Here is a 16,791-nt window from a genome sequence, read left to right as displayed (position 1 = left end):
ATTGGTTTGCAGGATAAAAGTTATAAATGACTATGGGGGGTCTCAACATGTCCGGCTTGCGGGAGAGAAGAGAGAGAAACGTTTAAATACATAAAAGGATTTCACAAAGGACAGGCAGAAGTTTATTTCAGGAGGAGAAACGTTACTAGCCTTAGAGGGTCAGAGGCTTAGATGGAAAACTGGGCTTTATAGCAGAGGGTCTACATTCAACAAAACATGGCCATAAACAAGAGTGAAATGAAGCCCCCAAATTCCTCTACACTAAAAAGGGACTCCACTGGCTTCAATACGAGCGATCATACTAGAAATGGAAAAAACTGTCAAATTGAAACTGAACTGATAGAAACCGACATTACAAGAAAAAAAACTACATTTATTCATGATGAAAAATATCCATTTCTGGGCAGCCGTTGAGATGCACTTTCCTTCAATCAACAGAGCGATCTCTGGAGACCCCTGATCCTGCCTCCAGGATGTGTTTGTGTGAAGGGGTATATGCAGGGGGCACTTAATGCTTTTTGTCTAGTTCTCATTCTGCTTTCTCAGCCAATCCTGGATACAACCAATTTTCCCTGCGCCGACTACAGGCCAGTAGAGAACTGTATACATAACAATCAGCTTTTAAAGGCCAAAGCATGGAATGCAGTTTTGTAATTATACTTCTTGCGTTTGGGATATTTTTTTTTAATGAAGGCTAAAACTCGGTTATCTGTATAGGCATTTTATTTGGAAAGTGGCTCCCCTTCCTAAATTTTCCATTGTAGGACACCTCTAAGATCTGCAGATTCGCCGGGCGTCTGCCTTCTAGAAACAAATACTTTACTGCGATTGGCCTGTGGTGACTATTCACAACCTAGTTTTTGGTGCAACTTTAACCCCCAAAGTACGTTTATAGCCACACAGTCCTGTAAACCTGGGCATATTCATAAAAACAAAGAGCAGAAAGACATGCGATTTTAGCAGCTATGGCTTCTGTGGGTAGGGGCACGGGCTGCAGCCACGACTTGATGGGAGGGCCATCACCTTGTCTTCTGAGGCAGCTCCTACAAGGATCAAGCCTCACAAGAGGCCACCAGAGCTGGTACTATAACACCCAATGACTCGTCTTCCGCCAACAGGAAACATGGATACACTAAGCAGCTCAAGGCAGCCAATGTGTAGAAACCTGGAGGATTTTTTCACTCTTGCACAGACTTGGCCGTCTATCTACAAATGATTATAACGGAGAATAATAGTATTTAGCATCTATCTAGCATTTTTTAGGGCAAAAGAGCTGTTGGTACCATGGTGGTTTTTATTAAGGGGCACTGAAACCCAGCATGTTCCTGGAGCTATCAACATCTCGGTTTGCGACATGATGGAGAAGAATAAATTCTAATCAGTTCTATGTCAGGTCACAAACAATTTACTGTTTTCACAGCATGCAGATGTACTGATTCAGAGCCCGGACATGATCACCAAGCATGGGCATGACGTACAGAGCTCGCACTCAGCCAAAAACTCCTTGACCCCGGTGCAGCTGAGAAGGGCATGTAAGCAGCATTAGGGTCAGACAGACACTGAATGAATTCTGTCTGGTCATAGGACACGTGGCAGCTCCAGAAGAACAGGTTGTGAGTTAAAGTGGGTTCCAAAAGAGAAACATGTCCCCCCTCCTCCTAGCAGCAGCAGATGCCTTCTGTCCTGAATCACTACAGAGCTGTGTCCATGTAACATCAAGGGCCACTCCAGCAAAGACTAAAGAGAGAAGAACACAACATGAGGTTAGATCATCCCAAATGAAACCATAAACCAGAGCCCTCGTCCACAAATAACCGGTAAAAAAGCAAATGAAATTCTAAGCTGTTTTAAATGAGCTTGTAGTAGAAGCATTATTATTAAACACTCCTCTACAGACACCAGACAGGCCAGAAGCCTCGTTTTTTCCCTCAGAAATCTCATGGTGCTGCCACAACCACAAGGGATTCTGGGTAGGCGCATGCAAATAAGGTCAACAATGATCACCTTTTGCCTCTAGATCCACTTTATACACGGATCCCTTTAAAGTAAATCGCCCGCTGTACAGGGCAGCCTTTAGACAAAACTCGGGAAGAGGTGCAGCAGCCAGATCGCCGCTCACGGACGGCCGTTTCATCCTTCGTGGGACTCGGCAGCATGAGGTTGCAATACCGGCTTAATACTTGGGGAAGCACGAGAAACACCATTACATGAGTTATGGTGGGTAAAGGTGATAGAAAACCCTTCCACTAAAATTTAGGGGCAGTAGAAGCATTATCATTAAACGCTCATCTACAGACACCAGACAAGACAGAAGGCTTGTTTAATGTTTAATTTTTAATGAGCTTGTATACAGCAGAGGTACACAGTCCAACACACGCATGTACCAGAGATACAGTCCGCCACCTATATACGTATCAGTGACAGAGGCCGCCATGTGTGTAAATACTTGGTATGATAATGCATCTGTAACAATCATACCAGATATATGATGATTAACATATATGTACAAAAGAGGGTGGACCAAGGTAACCCAAATGCGGCAGTGTAGCCAGAAGGCTGCGATAGGGCATTTGACATAAAGGGGGTTACTAATTGCCTGGGGAAAACCTTGGGGGGTATGAGGCTGCATGTTTAATGTCAGACAAAAGAAAACTCACGTGGCATAAGCTGCAGGATATGTACATAAAGTTATCTGCTATTACACCTCGCTGAATGTATATACGCCATTATACGGTATTACACCTCGCCGAGTGTATATATACGCCGTTATTATCCAGTGTTACACCTCACCGAATGTATATATGCCATTATTATATGGTATTACACCTCGTGGAGTGTATATAAACTGGTATGACTGTATATACCAGGGGCGTTCAACCTGCAGCAGTTGGAGGGCCGCAGGCTGGACGCCCCTGGTATATACACAGATATTATCCGGTATTACACCTCAGTTACTGTATATACACAGTTATTATCCGGTATTACACCTCAGTTACTGTATATACACAGATATTATCCGGTATTACACCTCAGTTACTGTATATACGCAGTTATTATCCGGTATTACACCTCAGTTACTGTATATACACAGATATTATCCGGTATTACACCTCAGTTACTCTATATACACAGTTATATTCCGGTATTACACCTCAGTTACTGTATATACGCAGTTATATTCCGGTATTACACCTCAGTTACTGTATATACACAAATATTATCCGGTATTACACCTCAGTTACTCTATATACACAGTTATATTCCGGTATTACACCTCAGTTACTGTATATACGCAGTTATTATCCGGTATTACACCTCAGTTACTGTATATACGCAGTTATATTCCGGTATTACACCTTAGTTACTGTATATACGCAGTTATATTCCGGTATTACACCTCAGTTACTGTATATACACAGTTATATTCCGGTATTACACCTCAGTTACTGTATATACACAGTTATATTCCGGTATTACACCTCAGTTACTGTATATACACAGTTATATTCCGGTATTACACCTCAGTTACTGTATATACACAGTTATTATCCGGTATTACACCTCAGTTACTGTATATACACAGTTATTATCCGGTATTACACCTCAGTTACTGTATATACACAGTTATATTCCGGTATTACACCTCAGTTACTGTATATACACAGTTATATTCCGGTATTACACCTCAGTTACTGTATATACGCAGTTATTATCCGGTATTACACCTCAGTTACTGTATATACGCAGTTATTAACCGGTATTACACCCCAGTTACTGTATATACACAGTTATATTCCGGTATTACACCTCAGTTACTGTATATACGCAGTTATTATCCGGTATTACACCTCAGTTACTGTATATACACAGTTATATTCCGGTATTACACCTCAGTTACTGTATATACGCAGTTATTATCCGGTATTACACCTCAGTTACTGTATATATGCAGTTATTATCCGGTATTACACCTCAGTTACTGTATATATACACAGTTATTATCTGGTATTACACCTCGGTTACTGTATATACAGTTATATTCCGGTATTACACCTCAGTTACTGTATATACACAGTTATTATCTGGCATTACACCTCAGTTACTGTATATACACAGTTATATTCCGGGATTACACCTCAGTTACTGTATATACGCAGTTATCCGGTATTACACCTCAGTTACTGTATATACAGTTATTATCCGGTATTACACCTTACTGACTCTATATACTTACAGTGTTTATCTGGTATTCAGCACAATGTCCGGTGGTCAGATCTATAATGGCCAATCCAGGTACCGAATCGCAGAGCATCCAAACTCCTCCAACAAGAAGAAGTTTGTTGCCAACAACGTGAGAAGAGTGGGAATACCTGAGAAACAAACCGTGGATTAGCTGAGCGATTGACCATGGATTAGCTGAGCGCAGACACAGGAAGCGAGCAAGGACTACGGTGGCACCACAAGAAGGTCAGCAGAGGTACAGGTTACTGCCACACGATCCTTAAACGGCTGGCCCGCTAAGCCAGCAAGCGACAGAAAAGATCTTCACACCGAGGAAGAAACGGGGCCATCAATATCAGATGAGGGCAGTGAAACAGCCAAAAAGTTAATGGTTTTAATGGTATCAACGAGAGTGTGAGGTAGGTGAGGGTAGAGAGACACTGAGAATGTGATGGCATCCGAGAAGGCGAAAGAGGCAGCATAGTTGCGGTGAGACAGATAAAGGAGAAACGTAACCGGCACTCAACACCAAACGATAACAATCAATAACTTGTACCCGTCCCGAAGCACAAGCTGAAACTGCCACAGCAAAGAGCCCTGTTAGAGAGGAGGAACACCAAACTCTATTACAAAGACGACACAAAGAGCCGGCAGACGAGGGTATAAGGAATAAAACGCGTGCAGACCTAATTAACCCCTTCATAAGCCAGCTCAAAACCAAAATAGAGGGAGATAAACATGAATCCAGAAAGAAACAAAATGGTTTCAAAAGGCAAGACACGGCTTACAGGGAGCGAATGAGGTGAATGGACATGAACAGATGCAGGTAAAATCACAAAGATTGAACGGGCGGTGGGCGTAAAACGGGGACTGACAAGTCTGTACACAGATTAATGATGGGGCAGTAACAGAATAAAAAACTAGCACGAAACGTCAAATAAAGGTAGTTACCTGGGTGTAAGCGGAGGAGTAATGGTCAGCTTCTCCCACTGAAACCGGGAGCCAGAGGGTCTCATGAGTGCGATGGAGCCGCTGGGAACCCCAGAGCTCAGAAGGCCTCCTGATATTACTGCCCCCCCACTCCAGGCAGAGGAGCTGTGAGAATGACGTCCTGACGGGCTGGACCCCAGTATCGGTATCTGCCGGAGAGAGGAGAAACACATGAAGGATTGTAACACACTTCTGGGGAAAGCAGGGAACAGGAAACTTTAAGAAACAGTGATACTTCAGATATCAAAAAATGGACATAGTTGCGACTTTTGGGCTGATACAGCTGACACCGTGACATCATGCATACACTTTCAGAACAGAATGCATCTGACTGAACGGACCTCAGAGGTCACAAAATCTTGAGTAATGTCACATAATTTTACATGTTGTTAACAAGACATCATATAACAGTAACTCTTATTAACCATAACCCAACGCCACAACAATGGATCCATTAACCCAAGGACGGGGTTATTAACCCCTTCATGAGAATGGCTTTAACATTTTTGCAGTGTTGCCGTTATTTTCTTCTCATTTAGTGTACCCACACAAATTATATATATTGTTTTTTCCAGGACAAGAAGGGCAATGTTTTAGATACCTATGGCGCTTGGGGTCTCTCTTTGGTGCATCCTAGGGTGGGTTTTCGGTATTGCTAAATGCCTTGACATCGTGCCAAGTTAAACAACTGCTTGAATTTTCTTCTCTATGAGTCAAGATATTGAAGAGTGGAAAGAAGCTCTCCACGATATGGTCATGTAAGCACCTTACTCACAGACATACCGTCCCCTGATGTAACTAAGCTTTGAGGGCCTTCCCCAAGTTATCACATACCTCGACTGAGCTCAGACTCTGTGGATGAAGAAATAATGGCCCCTGGAGAGTCTTCGATGCCACAGAACGACCACCAAAGATAAACACATAAAACTGATCTGAAAGGCAGAAAAAATTGCAGTATAAAGGGATAAAAATGTAAGGAAAGGATTTACAGGAAAAGATTTCACTTTAAGGATTATGGGGCCGAAGTCAGGCGGGTACCGGTCCTTAGCGTATGAAGTTGGGCTTGGAAAGGGGTATTCGACTGCAGTGAGCACTGGATTTACTGCAGTTAAAATCACATAGGGAAACAGAGACTCAGGGGCCCCCTGAAGAACTTTTTGGGGTTAGGGTATGTTGCTGGGACCAGTATAATTATGGCACATACAGGGGGAAATAATGGGGGCTTCTTTAACAATCACATTAGGTTTTGTAACCAAATAACCCCCTTACTCATACAATAGTGCTTTTTGGATAAAATTATTTTTGTGACAGTCTGCTTCTTACCGCAAAGAGACACCTCGGTGGCGGTATGTCTCCAGCGCAGGATCTCAGGCTGCAGATCTCGCTGCACCACCATCACGGACTGTGTTCTTTCCTCATATGTTAGTATCAGGGCTCCAATAGCAGCACGTGAAGGAGACAAACGACCACCCAAAACCAAGATGCCTCCCCCACCCGAGAGAGGAGTGAGAGTGTGGAGCAAGCGTCCATCTGGAGAGAGAGCAGAAAGTCTGCATGATCTGCAGGGCAGCCATTGGCGTGAGTGCTGAATGCGTGTTACTACGCGCTGGGCACCTGCTGGAGCACGGGAAATATATTACGGGGACGTCACTAGCAGAATCCCGATACACTGCTCCATTCTGACTCCAACTATGTGTTTTTGTGTATTTTACAGTTTCACAGGGAATTTCTATACATAGAGACGGTGTCTGCATGGGCAGGTGATGCAGTCTATACTGAGGGCGCCGAGAGGCAAGATAATGTGTGCAGGTGGGGAAAGCAGGAGACTGTCTGCTCAGGGTGGTGAAACAGTCAATAAAAGGCGTTTCGAGAGGCAGGAGGCTGTCTACACATGGAAGCAGTCCATACAGAAATGAGCTGTCTCACCCCACTTTGTGACAGTCGTCTCCGTGTCCCAGGTTTCTCCGCCATGTCTCAATAGGTGGATGTCTGTTAATCTCTGGTGTTTTCCACCCCCTTCTCCAAAACCACCAGTGCTCACGATAACATCAGAAGAGACATAACAAGAACGGTGGCCAAACCTACGCATGCCCCGAAGCGTCTCTGGCAAAGGATAGACCAGTAAGGATGCACAAGGAATGAGGGTTGGAGAATGAGCTGTGTCTGCAGAGGAAGCACAGGTTAGGGGGGGTTATAGGCAGGCCCGGACTGGCCATCGGGCACAACGGGCATTTTCCCGGTGGGCCGGGCGGCCCAGAGCTGGATTGACGTAGGGGCTGATGGAGCTGCAGCTCCAGGCCCCTACCTTAAAATAGGCTCAGTCAGGACCGGACTGACTGGGCCTATGCGGCCACATTAACGCAGGACATAAGGGGCACCTGTCCCTTAAGTCCGCAGCAACTGCGACCAGGTCCGCCACTCAAGGGGGCCGGGCAGCCCCCACTAGGGCCGGCCTTAAGGGTGCGCGGCCACACAGGGCTTAAATTAAAACATCTGGGTTTTTTTTTTTTTTTTTGTTTACTTTATTTAACATCATTCATGTTAAATAAAGTGTGTTTAACTTTATTTAACATCAAGGATGTTAAATAAAGTAAAAAAAAACCAAAAAAAAAACCCCGATGTTTTAATTTGAGCTCTGTGCGGCCACGCACCCCTAAGGCCGGCCCCGGTGGGGGCTGCCCGGCCCCCTAGAGTGGTGGACCCAGTCGCAGTTGCTGCTTACTCCGGCAACAAGGTAAGTAGGGTAAGGGAGGGGGGTGCAGTGAGAAGGGGCAGAGGGGGGATAGATAGTGAGAGGGGGTACAAATTGAGAAATGGGGAAGGGGGTACGTAGTGATAAGGGGGAACATAGTTAGAAGGGGCAGATAAGGGGATGGGGAGAGGGGGTAGTGTGAATGCGTACAAGAATGAATGAATAAATGTGTGGATGAATTGTGTGAATGCGTATGAGAATCAATGAATTCATGTGTGGATGAATTGCTTGAATGATTTGTGAGACTGCATTAACGAATGTGTGTTAATGATTTGTGTGAATGAGTGAGTAAGTGTTTGTATCTATCATGAATGTTTAAGTGATTTGGGGAAATGCAAAGATGGTACATGAAGGGTGGGCTTTAACAATAAATAAACGGGCTGTTCAGTCTTAAATGCCCGGGCCTATTTTTTGTCCCAGTCCGGGCCTGGTTATAGGAGAGGGCACTGTCCATGTAGCCTAACTCCAACCCTAAAGAACAATGCAAAACTCCTAGGCTACACATCTGGTGCCCAGGGCACTAACATTCATAAATGGGGACTGACATATGTTCTGATGGCCGTGAGAAATCACTCATCTAGCAGGGACAGTAAGAACCGACAAAGCTTGTGGTGCTGGTGAGCACCCACATTTACACACATTGTAGGGACAGCTGAACACTCACACAGCTTCCACTCACCAGAATATTTATGACGCATGACTGGAGTGTCTGCCAGACTCCCGCTGGATGCCACCAGAATGAAATAATGAGAGCATTTCAGATGAAACTCCTGAAAGAGAGACACTTAGTAAGGGAAGGCTGACCAGAATCAATGGTGATGACAGGGTAGAATCCGTGCAAGCAGGGATGCCACAGATTAGTAAAAAAGTGTATGGAAGCTACATTGTATCCTGTGTGTAGCATTTTGTGGAGAATTGTGTCCCTACATTTGTTGTTACATTGTGTCGAGGACTGTGTCTCCCTGCCTGCTGTGTTACATTGTGTGGAGGATTGTATCCCTGTATCCGGTTATATTTTGTTGAAGATTGTGCCACTGTGTGTCCCTGTATCAGGAGGTTGATAGCTTTTGGATACCCCTCTCACCTGCGGCTAGTTTACAGAATTATATTTTTATGGTGTTTTTTTGTATTCATTAAACAAACCTCAAACTCATCAAAAGGCTCCAGGGCTTCAAGGCGCTGACTCTCTGCATCAGAAATGGTGGTTAAAGCGAATTCATTCATATCCATCACTCTGCACTGCACCCAGCCCTGTCAAAGGGGACACAGCGAGAGAAATAATTCATTGGTATCGAGAATACAGCGAGAGTCAGTGAGACTGTGAGACTGTGAGAAAGAGAATTCATTCGGTGACACAGTGAGAGAGCGTTAATTCGATGCGGAAGATGACTGGTGCTGGACTTTGGTGAGGAGCAGAACAGACCTCTTGGAGGAACCTCTTCCTCTGATCATGCAGATGGGGATACACGGTCACCGAGTGCAGTGCCGAGTTCAGTGACACAAAGTGACTCATCATAACTCGTCCAAAGGGATCACCGGGGCCAAATTGCTCGTACAAAACAAAGCGCGCGTTCCCAAAGCGATTTGCTGCCCAGCCAATCAGGGCTGTCGATCTAGAGACAAAGAGACACAAGATTCGTGTAACCGAAGGTGCGTTCGCTGATTACTGGTTGTTTTGTGAAACAACCACGTATACCGACAAGTATAGGAAGCGTATCAGGCTGTGATTACTGATAAACAGATGTGTTACCTGAAGATCACCACATCTTAGATGAGAAAGGGTTAAGCATATAAGCGCATACTGATATTACACATGCACAATGATGTTCTGATCCTGTTTCCCGGGGTACGCTATTTTCAAATTAGAGAAACAGACCGCCATTTTATGCGGCTATGAGCACCGTCTTTAAGCCTTATGTGAAATAAATTAATATTAAAAGGACACAAATTGTAACTATATATTCTCAATCACTCACATTTCCCACGTGAACCCAATCTGTGTATACGCTAGAAATCTACCGTATTAACGCAACATCCACATCTCTATACGCGTCCCTGTGACCTGTGTGGCATTGTAACTCTAAGTGCAGGCGAGCATCTTCTACTGTTATCTAATTGGTTTCTTTTGGGGGGGGGGGTCACACATTTATGCCACATAGATAATTATGAGCCCAGGGCCGGTGTACGTGGAGTATAATAAGACCGCTTCTGGTGTGCACCTAACGGAGGTTACACTCTGTTCTGGGGCGGCTTCATCTTAAGAATTTGAGTGCTCTACACACTGTGGAAAACACACAGCCATTTCTTCTTAACTCCCCATCCCCAACAACTCCTGTGAACAGAACAGTGCGGAGAGTGCACCCGCTGGGCTGTCCACGCCAGAAACATTTCACAGCCTGGTATCTGCCTCCATCTGCAGTAACTACACTGTGCTAAACCGGGTCAGGGGCACCGGGAGCTTCCAGCAGCTGCCCTCCTTCCTACATCACAAAATCCATCTGCCCCTGAGCCAACAGACAAGTTGTGATAAAGAGAAAAGTTGCAGCCTGTGAAGAATTCCCCCAAATCATAAACCTGCAAATTCTAGGGTGCTCAACGATGCACCACTTACCCAATTTGTCATTCATAGGATACTAGACAACATGCAAAACTCAATGAGATTAAGGATATGATTTCAGACCACCACCAACTGGGATCGATGACAGACCACCTCGACAATAAATTTGAAGACTATACCGGGACTGAATTAGTGGATTTCCATAACAAGCTTGAGGAGGACTATGACCGCCTTTGTCTTGCAGATCTGGAGGACCATTCCTGTAGGATCATCATCAGGGTGAGAGGTGTCCCTGGAGGAGGTACAGCCAGCTAAGCTGCAACATTATATAACATTTTTTCCACACTCTACTTCCTTCAGAGTGGGAAAGGGGCGGACGGGGAAAACCCATGGTGGTGAACCCTCGATCTCCTGTTTACAGTCAGCCAGAAGATAGTTCCCCGGTGGCTTCCAGATCACCCACACAATCTCACAGACCTGGTTGTGTATTTTTATTTATTTTTTTATTATTTTGAGACCGAGATGCCCACGGTCCGCCCCTGTTTAATGATACCCAGGGACTTTTAGGTTCTCGCTCAAGCTCATTTATTCTTGATCAACCACCTTCATTGTATATACTTAATAAGAGTTCTCCGGGCATTCATTCAGGCTGTCCCCCATCCTCTATGACAAACTCAGTGCTAGTCATCAGGGTTCCTTTCAAGCCTTTCCAGATTCATAACGGCACCAGACAAGGCTGTCTTGTCACCACTACTTTTTGCGCTAGCTATGGAACCACTGGCGATAGCCAATAACCGCCAGTACCTCATCTTTTGCCAACGATGATGAAGTTTTCAGCCATTTATGGGATATATATAAGGCTCTCTTTCAGTTAACAACCACGCTTACAGAGAAAACCCCATTGTCAACACACAATCTTTATATTCCACATGTTGCCCTGGGTAATTGGATTGACAACGGTGTCCATGAGATTGGATATCTAATAGAGCAGGGAAATACGTTCATGGATTTGAGGGAGCAGTTTTCTTTACCGCCCTAATTTCATCAAATATTTGCAAGTCCGTCATGTTTTGAAGAGCAATTCTTACAAAGCTTCCAAAACGCAGAACACTTCTGGGATTTTGAGGCTATGTTGTCAGGCACCCCACCTCACACAATAGAGTTGGCGTCCTTAGACATGTTCCCAGACATAATTCCCACATCACAACGGAAGCTCCCGGCACATTTATTGATTATGGCCAAAACACGTATAACAAAGCAGTGGAAAAATCCTCTCGGCGAATGAGGTTCTATAGTCTGTTGTAACGACAGGAATATAAGAAAAGATATATATACCCCTAAATCGTTGTTTTCGGGGTGATCCCAAGGCGCTCCCTTTCCCAACCCCCCCTCGTCCGAGCCCCATCACCAGTGGTATATTTGTACAAACTTGTATGTTGTAAGCATATAAAAGGCTACAATGGTAACATCAGAGCTCTCTCAACATAAGAAGAAAAGGCAAGTATTCTGCTAGCCTCAAAGAGAAAAGAAAGGCGAAAGAAAGAAAGTCAATGGTTGCTAATAGCCCGTACATACCAAGGTGTTCTGTGTAATCTTAAAACAAAGCCTGGGAAATTAGGAGAAAAAGGTCCTCTCATAAAAACGTCCCACGGCTCCCACACCTGATGGACCATATCTGCTTCAGAGTGGCCCATCTCCATTCCGACAAGTCCTGCTTTGTATCCCTCTACCGCTAGTTCTGTCTAGTACTGAGAGGGTTAATCATCAAAGTCTCAGGATGGAAACAACGTTTGACGGGTGTACCCAGTCGGGGTACAGGACGTCACAGCTATGATAACCAGATATCTATCTATGCTCTACATACATATTTTTTTTCTTGCAAAAATTAAAACGTAAAAACAAGTTGCATACGCAAAAACCTCATACACACCGTGCAGGGTCCATATAGCATAGGACCACCTCTGCCAGTATGAGACTGGGGCAATCCCACCTGAAACCAGCATTTCCCAACACTGCCTCCAGTCCAGAAACATCACTCAGATCCACACCAAGAAGCTTATAATGCTGAGCAGACAAGACAGGGCCACCTGGAACGACACCCAAGGAAATACAATTAAAACTCTGAAACATTAAGGGTCGGTCTAATGCCCCTGACACCACCTGTACAGAAACCCTTTCTGAAAGATTTCATCCACATCTGACCCTCAGAACTGACATGCGGTCACCGGATCTTCGTAAGAAAGTGGGATAAAGCCTCATACCCACCCCATCTGGCCACATGCACAGAAACCTAGAAACTGCTGGCAGATCAGCCCCATCTAGTCACTTGTTTTTCCTGGTATAAAGACTCAAACCTTAATCAGCCATTGGTCTCATTTTACATTCAGGACCAATATGGCTATCCCATGCATGTTTACATTTCCTTCCCAGGGTTAGTCTCTACCACGTCTGCTGGGAGGCTGTTCCGTTTATCTTTCACTCCCTTGGTAAAGGGAAACTTTGCTTTGTTAAATCCCTTTAAGGCTTGAGCTGGTGAGGCTTGAAGGGCCACTGACCGTGAATCCCCAGTGAGATTTTTTATCGCTTATAAAGTTCAAACCACAAATACTTGAACAGTCTCCGGCACGATTATTATTCTTATTTATTATGAACGTATTTAAATATTAAGGGTCTGGTGGCCTGTAACAGACGCTCTGCACACTAACAAAGGGGTACGGACCAAATGAACAAGCCGTGGCCACTAAACATTACTCTACTCCATGCAAAATAAATCCTACAGGAGAAGAAAGCAGCCTCTCTGCAAATGGCACAGGGCCTGGTGCTTTCCACATACACACTGCAACCTGTCCAACAGACCACAATCTCACTAAACCAACAGGCTTGTGCGTGTGGAGACAGCATTACTCTGCGGTGTTCCCTTACCCTGCTCGCCAGTCGTGGGGTTTATCTCATAGGATCCAAGCAGATCTCTGAGGGCTTCTGTCTGTTCAATCAAATTACTTTTTCTGCGGACGACAGCTGGGAAGTCCACCTCCCACACACACAGCGCCTCAGAAGCCTGCTCCCCGCACAGACGGAAATATAGAGAGTCAGAGCCACATCCCAGAGACAGCACCTGCAGAGACAGAGAGCAAAGTGAGAACCCATCAGAACACACAGAAGCGCACAATGCCTGGAAGACACGGAACTGCGTATAGTTACACGGTGACACAAACTGCCTGGAGGACACAGGTGTAAATCCTCCACCACACAAAAAAAAGGTGTTTGGCAGTAACATATACCAGGAGCTGTACATTTACACATGAAGTACAATTTGTGTGAAGACCCCCCCACCACCACCACTAAATAAACAACCACAGAGTTTGACAAAGGCTGGTAATATAATTTGTGCATGGAAAGTGGTAAAATACCAGCATTTGAAATACCTTGGTGCGTCTAGTTTTCAAAAATATATCGTCTGATGAGGGTGAATGGAATTGGCCAGCTTCAAAAGATGTCCAAAATAGGACATGAGCACGGACTGACCAGATGTCAAAATCCCCACAAAAAAATGTGCACCTCTCAAACACCCCAACATACCAATGCATGTGTGCTGGTATTGCTATACTCAGGAGGTGCTCCTGAATATATTTTGGGGTGTGTGGCAGTGACACATGAACATTGTGTGTGTGTGGGGGGGGGCAGTAGAAACTACTACCGCAAACACTGACTGGAGGTAAAATGTGTGCATGGGAAGAGTTAAAGTAACTTTTGTGATTAAGGCTGTTTAAAACATTTTTGTAGTGTTGCAGAGCAGTCAAAGCATTTCAGCAACACCGTTAGAGAGATGATATACAAAGACTGGAAGAGCGAAGAGTTGGTGTTATGAAGTACAATGGATGCCTTCAAAAAGGGTAGAAAGCAGAACATACAGGGGTATGAATGATGGAATAAAGCACTAATGTTTTAGAGATTCTTGATCCAAGGAGAAATCTGATCGCCTTTTGGAGGCACAAATTTGTGGCAAAGTGGCGTGATTGGGGGTTTTCTTTGCCTTCTTTTGGATCAAGGAGAGGAAGTTTGAACTTGGACTTTTTTCAAACTTGATTGCCATTGCTTTAAATTACACATTCATCGTAATGTATTGTGCACATACGCAAATCATGTGACACATTAAACTCTTCCCACTCCACGCAATACAAATTAATCTGACCCCACAATCTAACGCCAGACAGGGGCAGAAAATTTATTATCTACAGGTTCACAAACACCCATACAATGACACCCCAGGTAGAAACACCTACATAGTGACACACAACAGCAATGGTATGCACTGAGAAATAAGGACACATCACCAGATAAATACATCTGGATGCTTCAAGTAGAAAAGTGCTGTCATGGATCTGGCTAGTCGGACCGACTACCTCCGCTTACTTGTGCTCCCTTAGCCTGGGACTCACACTCTTTCCCCGTTTTCCCAGTCACTAGCCGAGACTCAGTGTAGGGTATAACATTAAGAATGCTTTATTGTACACAGGCACATGTATATATATATCCACATAATCACATCCACACACAGAATGAGACGTCTGAGTAACATAACCGCCCCCTTTTAGTTTGTCACGGTACTGGGCCTGGTGGTGTGGGCAGCAGAGGGCAGCTTCTGGGTCGGGGCAGTACGAGAAAGGGGTATAACATAGAAACTGGTTTCCAGGTGAACGGGTGGTAGGGCTGTATAATATCCACAGCAGTGTACCTGAAGGGACGAGTCCGTCACTAGTGCTTAAACACACGCACCACCAGGTACACACACATACTGATTCACTATGACACACACACTGCAACAAGACCAATCGAAGACCTGTATGTGGGGAGATCCCTGTGTATCCTGTAGAAATTCCTCCAAACAGAGGCCGACAGCTTGGGAGCGCACATAGTAACCCCTGCAGAAAGAAAACAGGTAAAATGAGCGGGACAAGAGACACACAGAAGCTAGGAGCGAGTGTACGGTACAGATACAGACTCTGGCGCTCTATATATATATATATATATATATATAGTGAGTGTACGGCATGGATACAGAGACTGGGGAACAGTCGACCCTGTATAATCTTTTGTTAAATCAGCGAACCGGCCCCTGTATAATGTACAGTCAATCTGAGGATGAGTCTATTTACCTGTGGATTAAGGGAGATCTCCTACATGCCCGACTGACAAAATATTTCTGAAATGTATCTTGAAAATACCCCAAGGCTGAGGCAGAAGCTTTGCTGAGAGCACTGAAGTCATTGGTACTCTGGACCTGCAGTAACACAAATAACCGGCGTTGGTTAAACCCCTGGGCGGCTGAGGGCCTTTCAATGGGTCTGATGGGTCAATCTGGGGCTGTCCAGTGGGTTTGATGGCTAAAATTGAGGCTGTAAACTGTAAGCCTACAGAGCTGTAAGCTGGATCCAGCAAGACCCTCACAAAACCTGAGACGCCGATTACGGGAAGAAAAAACGTCCCTAAGAATTAAAATGTGACGGAGGAGACAGGAAATAAAGGGGTTTTACAGACTGGCCGCCTCTTTGGGCTGTTAAAATCTCCTCTGACAGAGAATGACGCGTGGCCACAGACGGCTGTGAGACGTCTCTTAGACCCGTCTCTGGCCCGTGGACTCTAACGATACTCACACATACATCACTCTTCATATTGGTAGGGTGTTGCGTTTTCCCACTGTTCCACCTGTTACATGACACCGACCGCTCCCCGGATATCATCCTAAAGACACTGTGGATGCAAAGATGCTGAACGTAACAACAGCCTGGCAGGCGGCAGAGATTTAACAAGACGTTAATGGGACGTTAATGGAACATTAAAAGGATGCCTGCAAAGGAGAAGGGGAGCATGGAAAACAAAATAAGAAAAAAAAAACAATGTATGAATAAAAGCAATCTGTCCCTCCTGACATCGTATTGTCTAGGAATGACTTTAATATATATACACGCACATGTATATAGATTGTATGTACTGTGTGTGCCCTTTAGATTTTATTTTAACACACTGTATGCGTTAAATACAAATATTATTAAACATTGTTACCCTATATAAGCGATGGCGAACATTTTGGGGCCTGAATGCCCAATTTTCTGAATGAAACCAAGTTGAAGCCCTCAAAGTGCCGGCAATGCACATAACACACCCATACATGCACACTCACACATTAACGCATATACATACACTATATGGACGCCTGACCATTACACCGGCAGGCACTTTGATGACATCACATTCTAAATACAGAGACATT

At 44.7% G+C, this 16,791-nt stretch overlaps 1 protein-coding gene across 1 annotated transcript; it reads right to left on the bottom strand.

The window, feature by feature from the left end:
- Nucleotides 1-1,274: 1,274 nt before the first annotated feature.
- On the bottom strand, nt 1,275-16,274 carry LCMT2 (leucine carboxyl methyltransferase 2). Its single transcript, XM_053457000.1, has 14 exons — nt 16,175-16,274; nt 15,677-15,801; nt 15,361-15,442; nt 13,443-13,635; nt 12,451-12,607; nt 9,387-9,576; nt 9,107-9,214; nt 8,643-8,733; nt 7,138-7,374; nt 6,535-6,741; nt 6,046-6,143; nt 5,173-5,360; nt 4,235-4,370; nt 1,275-1,737 (listed from the first exon to the last, which is right to left on the bottom strand). The coding sequence occupies exons 1-14, from the start codon at nt 16,259-16,261 to the stop codon at nt 1,579-1,581; spliced, it is 2,058 nt and encodes a 685-aa protein (XP_053312975.1). The 5' UTR covers nt 16,262-16,274; the 3' UTR covers nt 1,275-1,578.
- Nucleotides 16,275-16,791: the final 517 nt, after the last annotated feature.

The sequence above is a fragment of the Spea bombifrons genome, chromosome 2, assembly GCF_027358695.1.
Source record: "Spea bombifrons isolate aSpeBom1 chromosome 2, aSpeBom1.2.pri, whole genome shotgun sequence".
Lineage (NCBI taxonomy): Eukaryota > Metazoa > Chordata > Amphibia > Anura > Pelobatidae > Spea > Spea bombifrons.
The sequence above is the reverse complement of the archived record's forward strand: the minus strand, read 5'-3'. Positions and strand labels throughout refer to the sequence as shown.

Bases quoted from the DNA above. Each gene is read 5' to 3' on its own strand.
- LCMT2 (XM_053457000.1), bottom strand. From the start codon at position 16,261: ATGATATCCGGGGAGCGGTCGGTGTCATGTAACAGGTGGAACAGTGGG. The intron at 15,802-16,174 runs GTGAGTATCGTT...GTGTTACTGCAG, and splicing joins ATATGAAGAGTGATGTATGT to GTCCAGAGTACCAATGACTT. The intron at 13,636-15,360 runs GTCTTCGATTGG...CTGTCTCTGCAG, and splicing joins AGGGATCTCCCCACATACAG to GTGCTGTCTCTGGGATGTGG.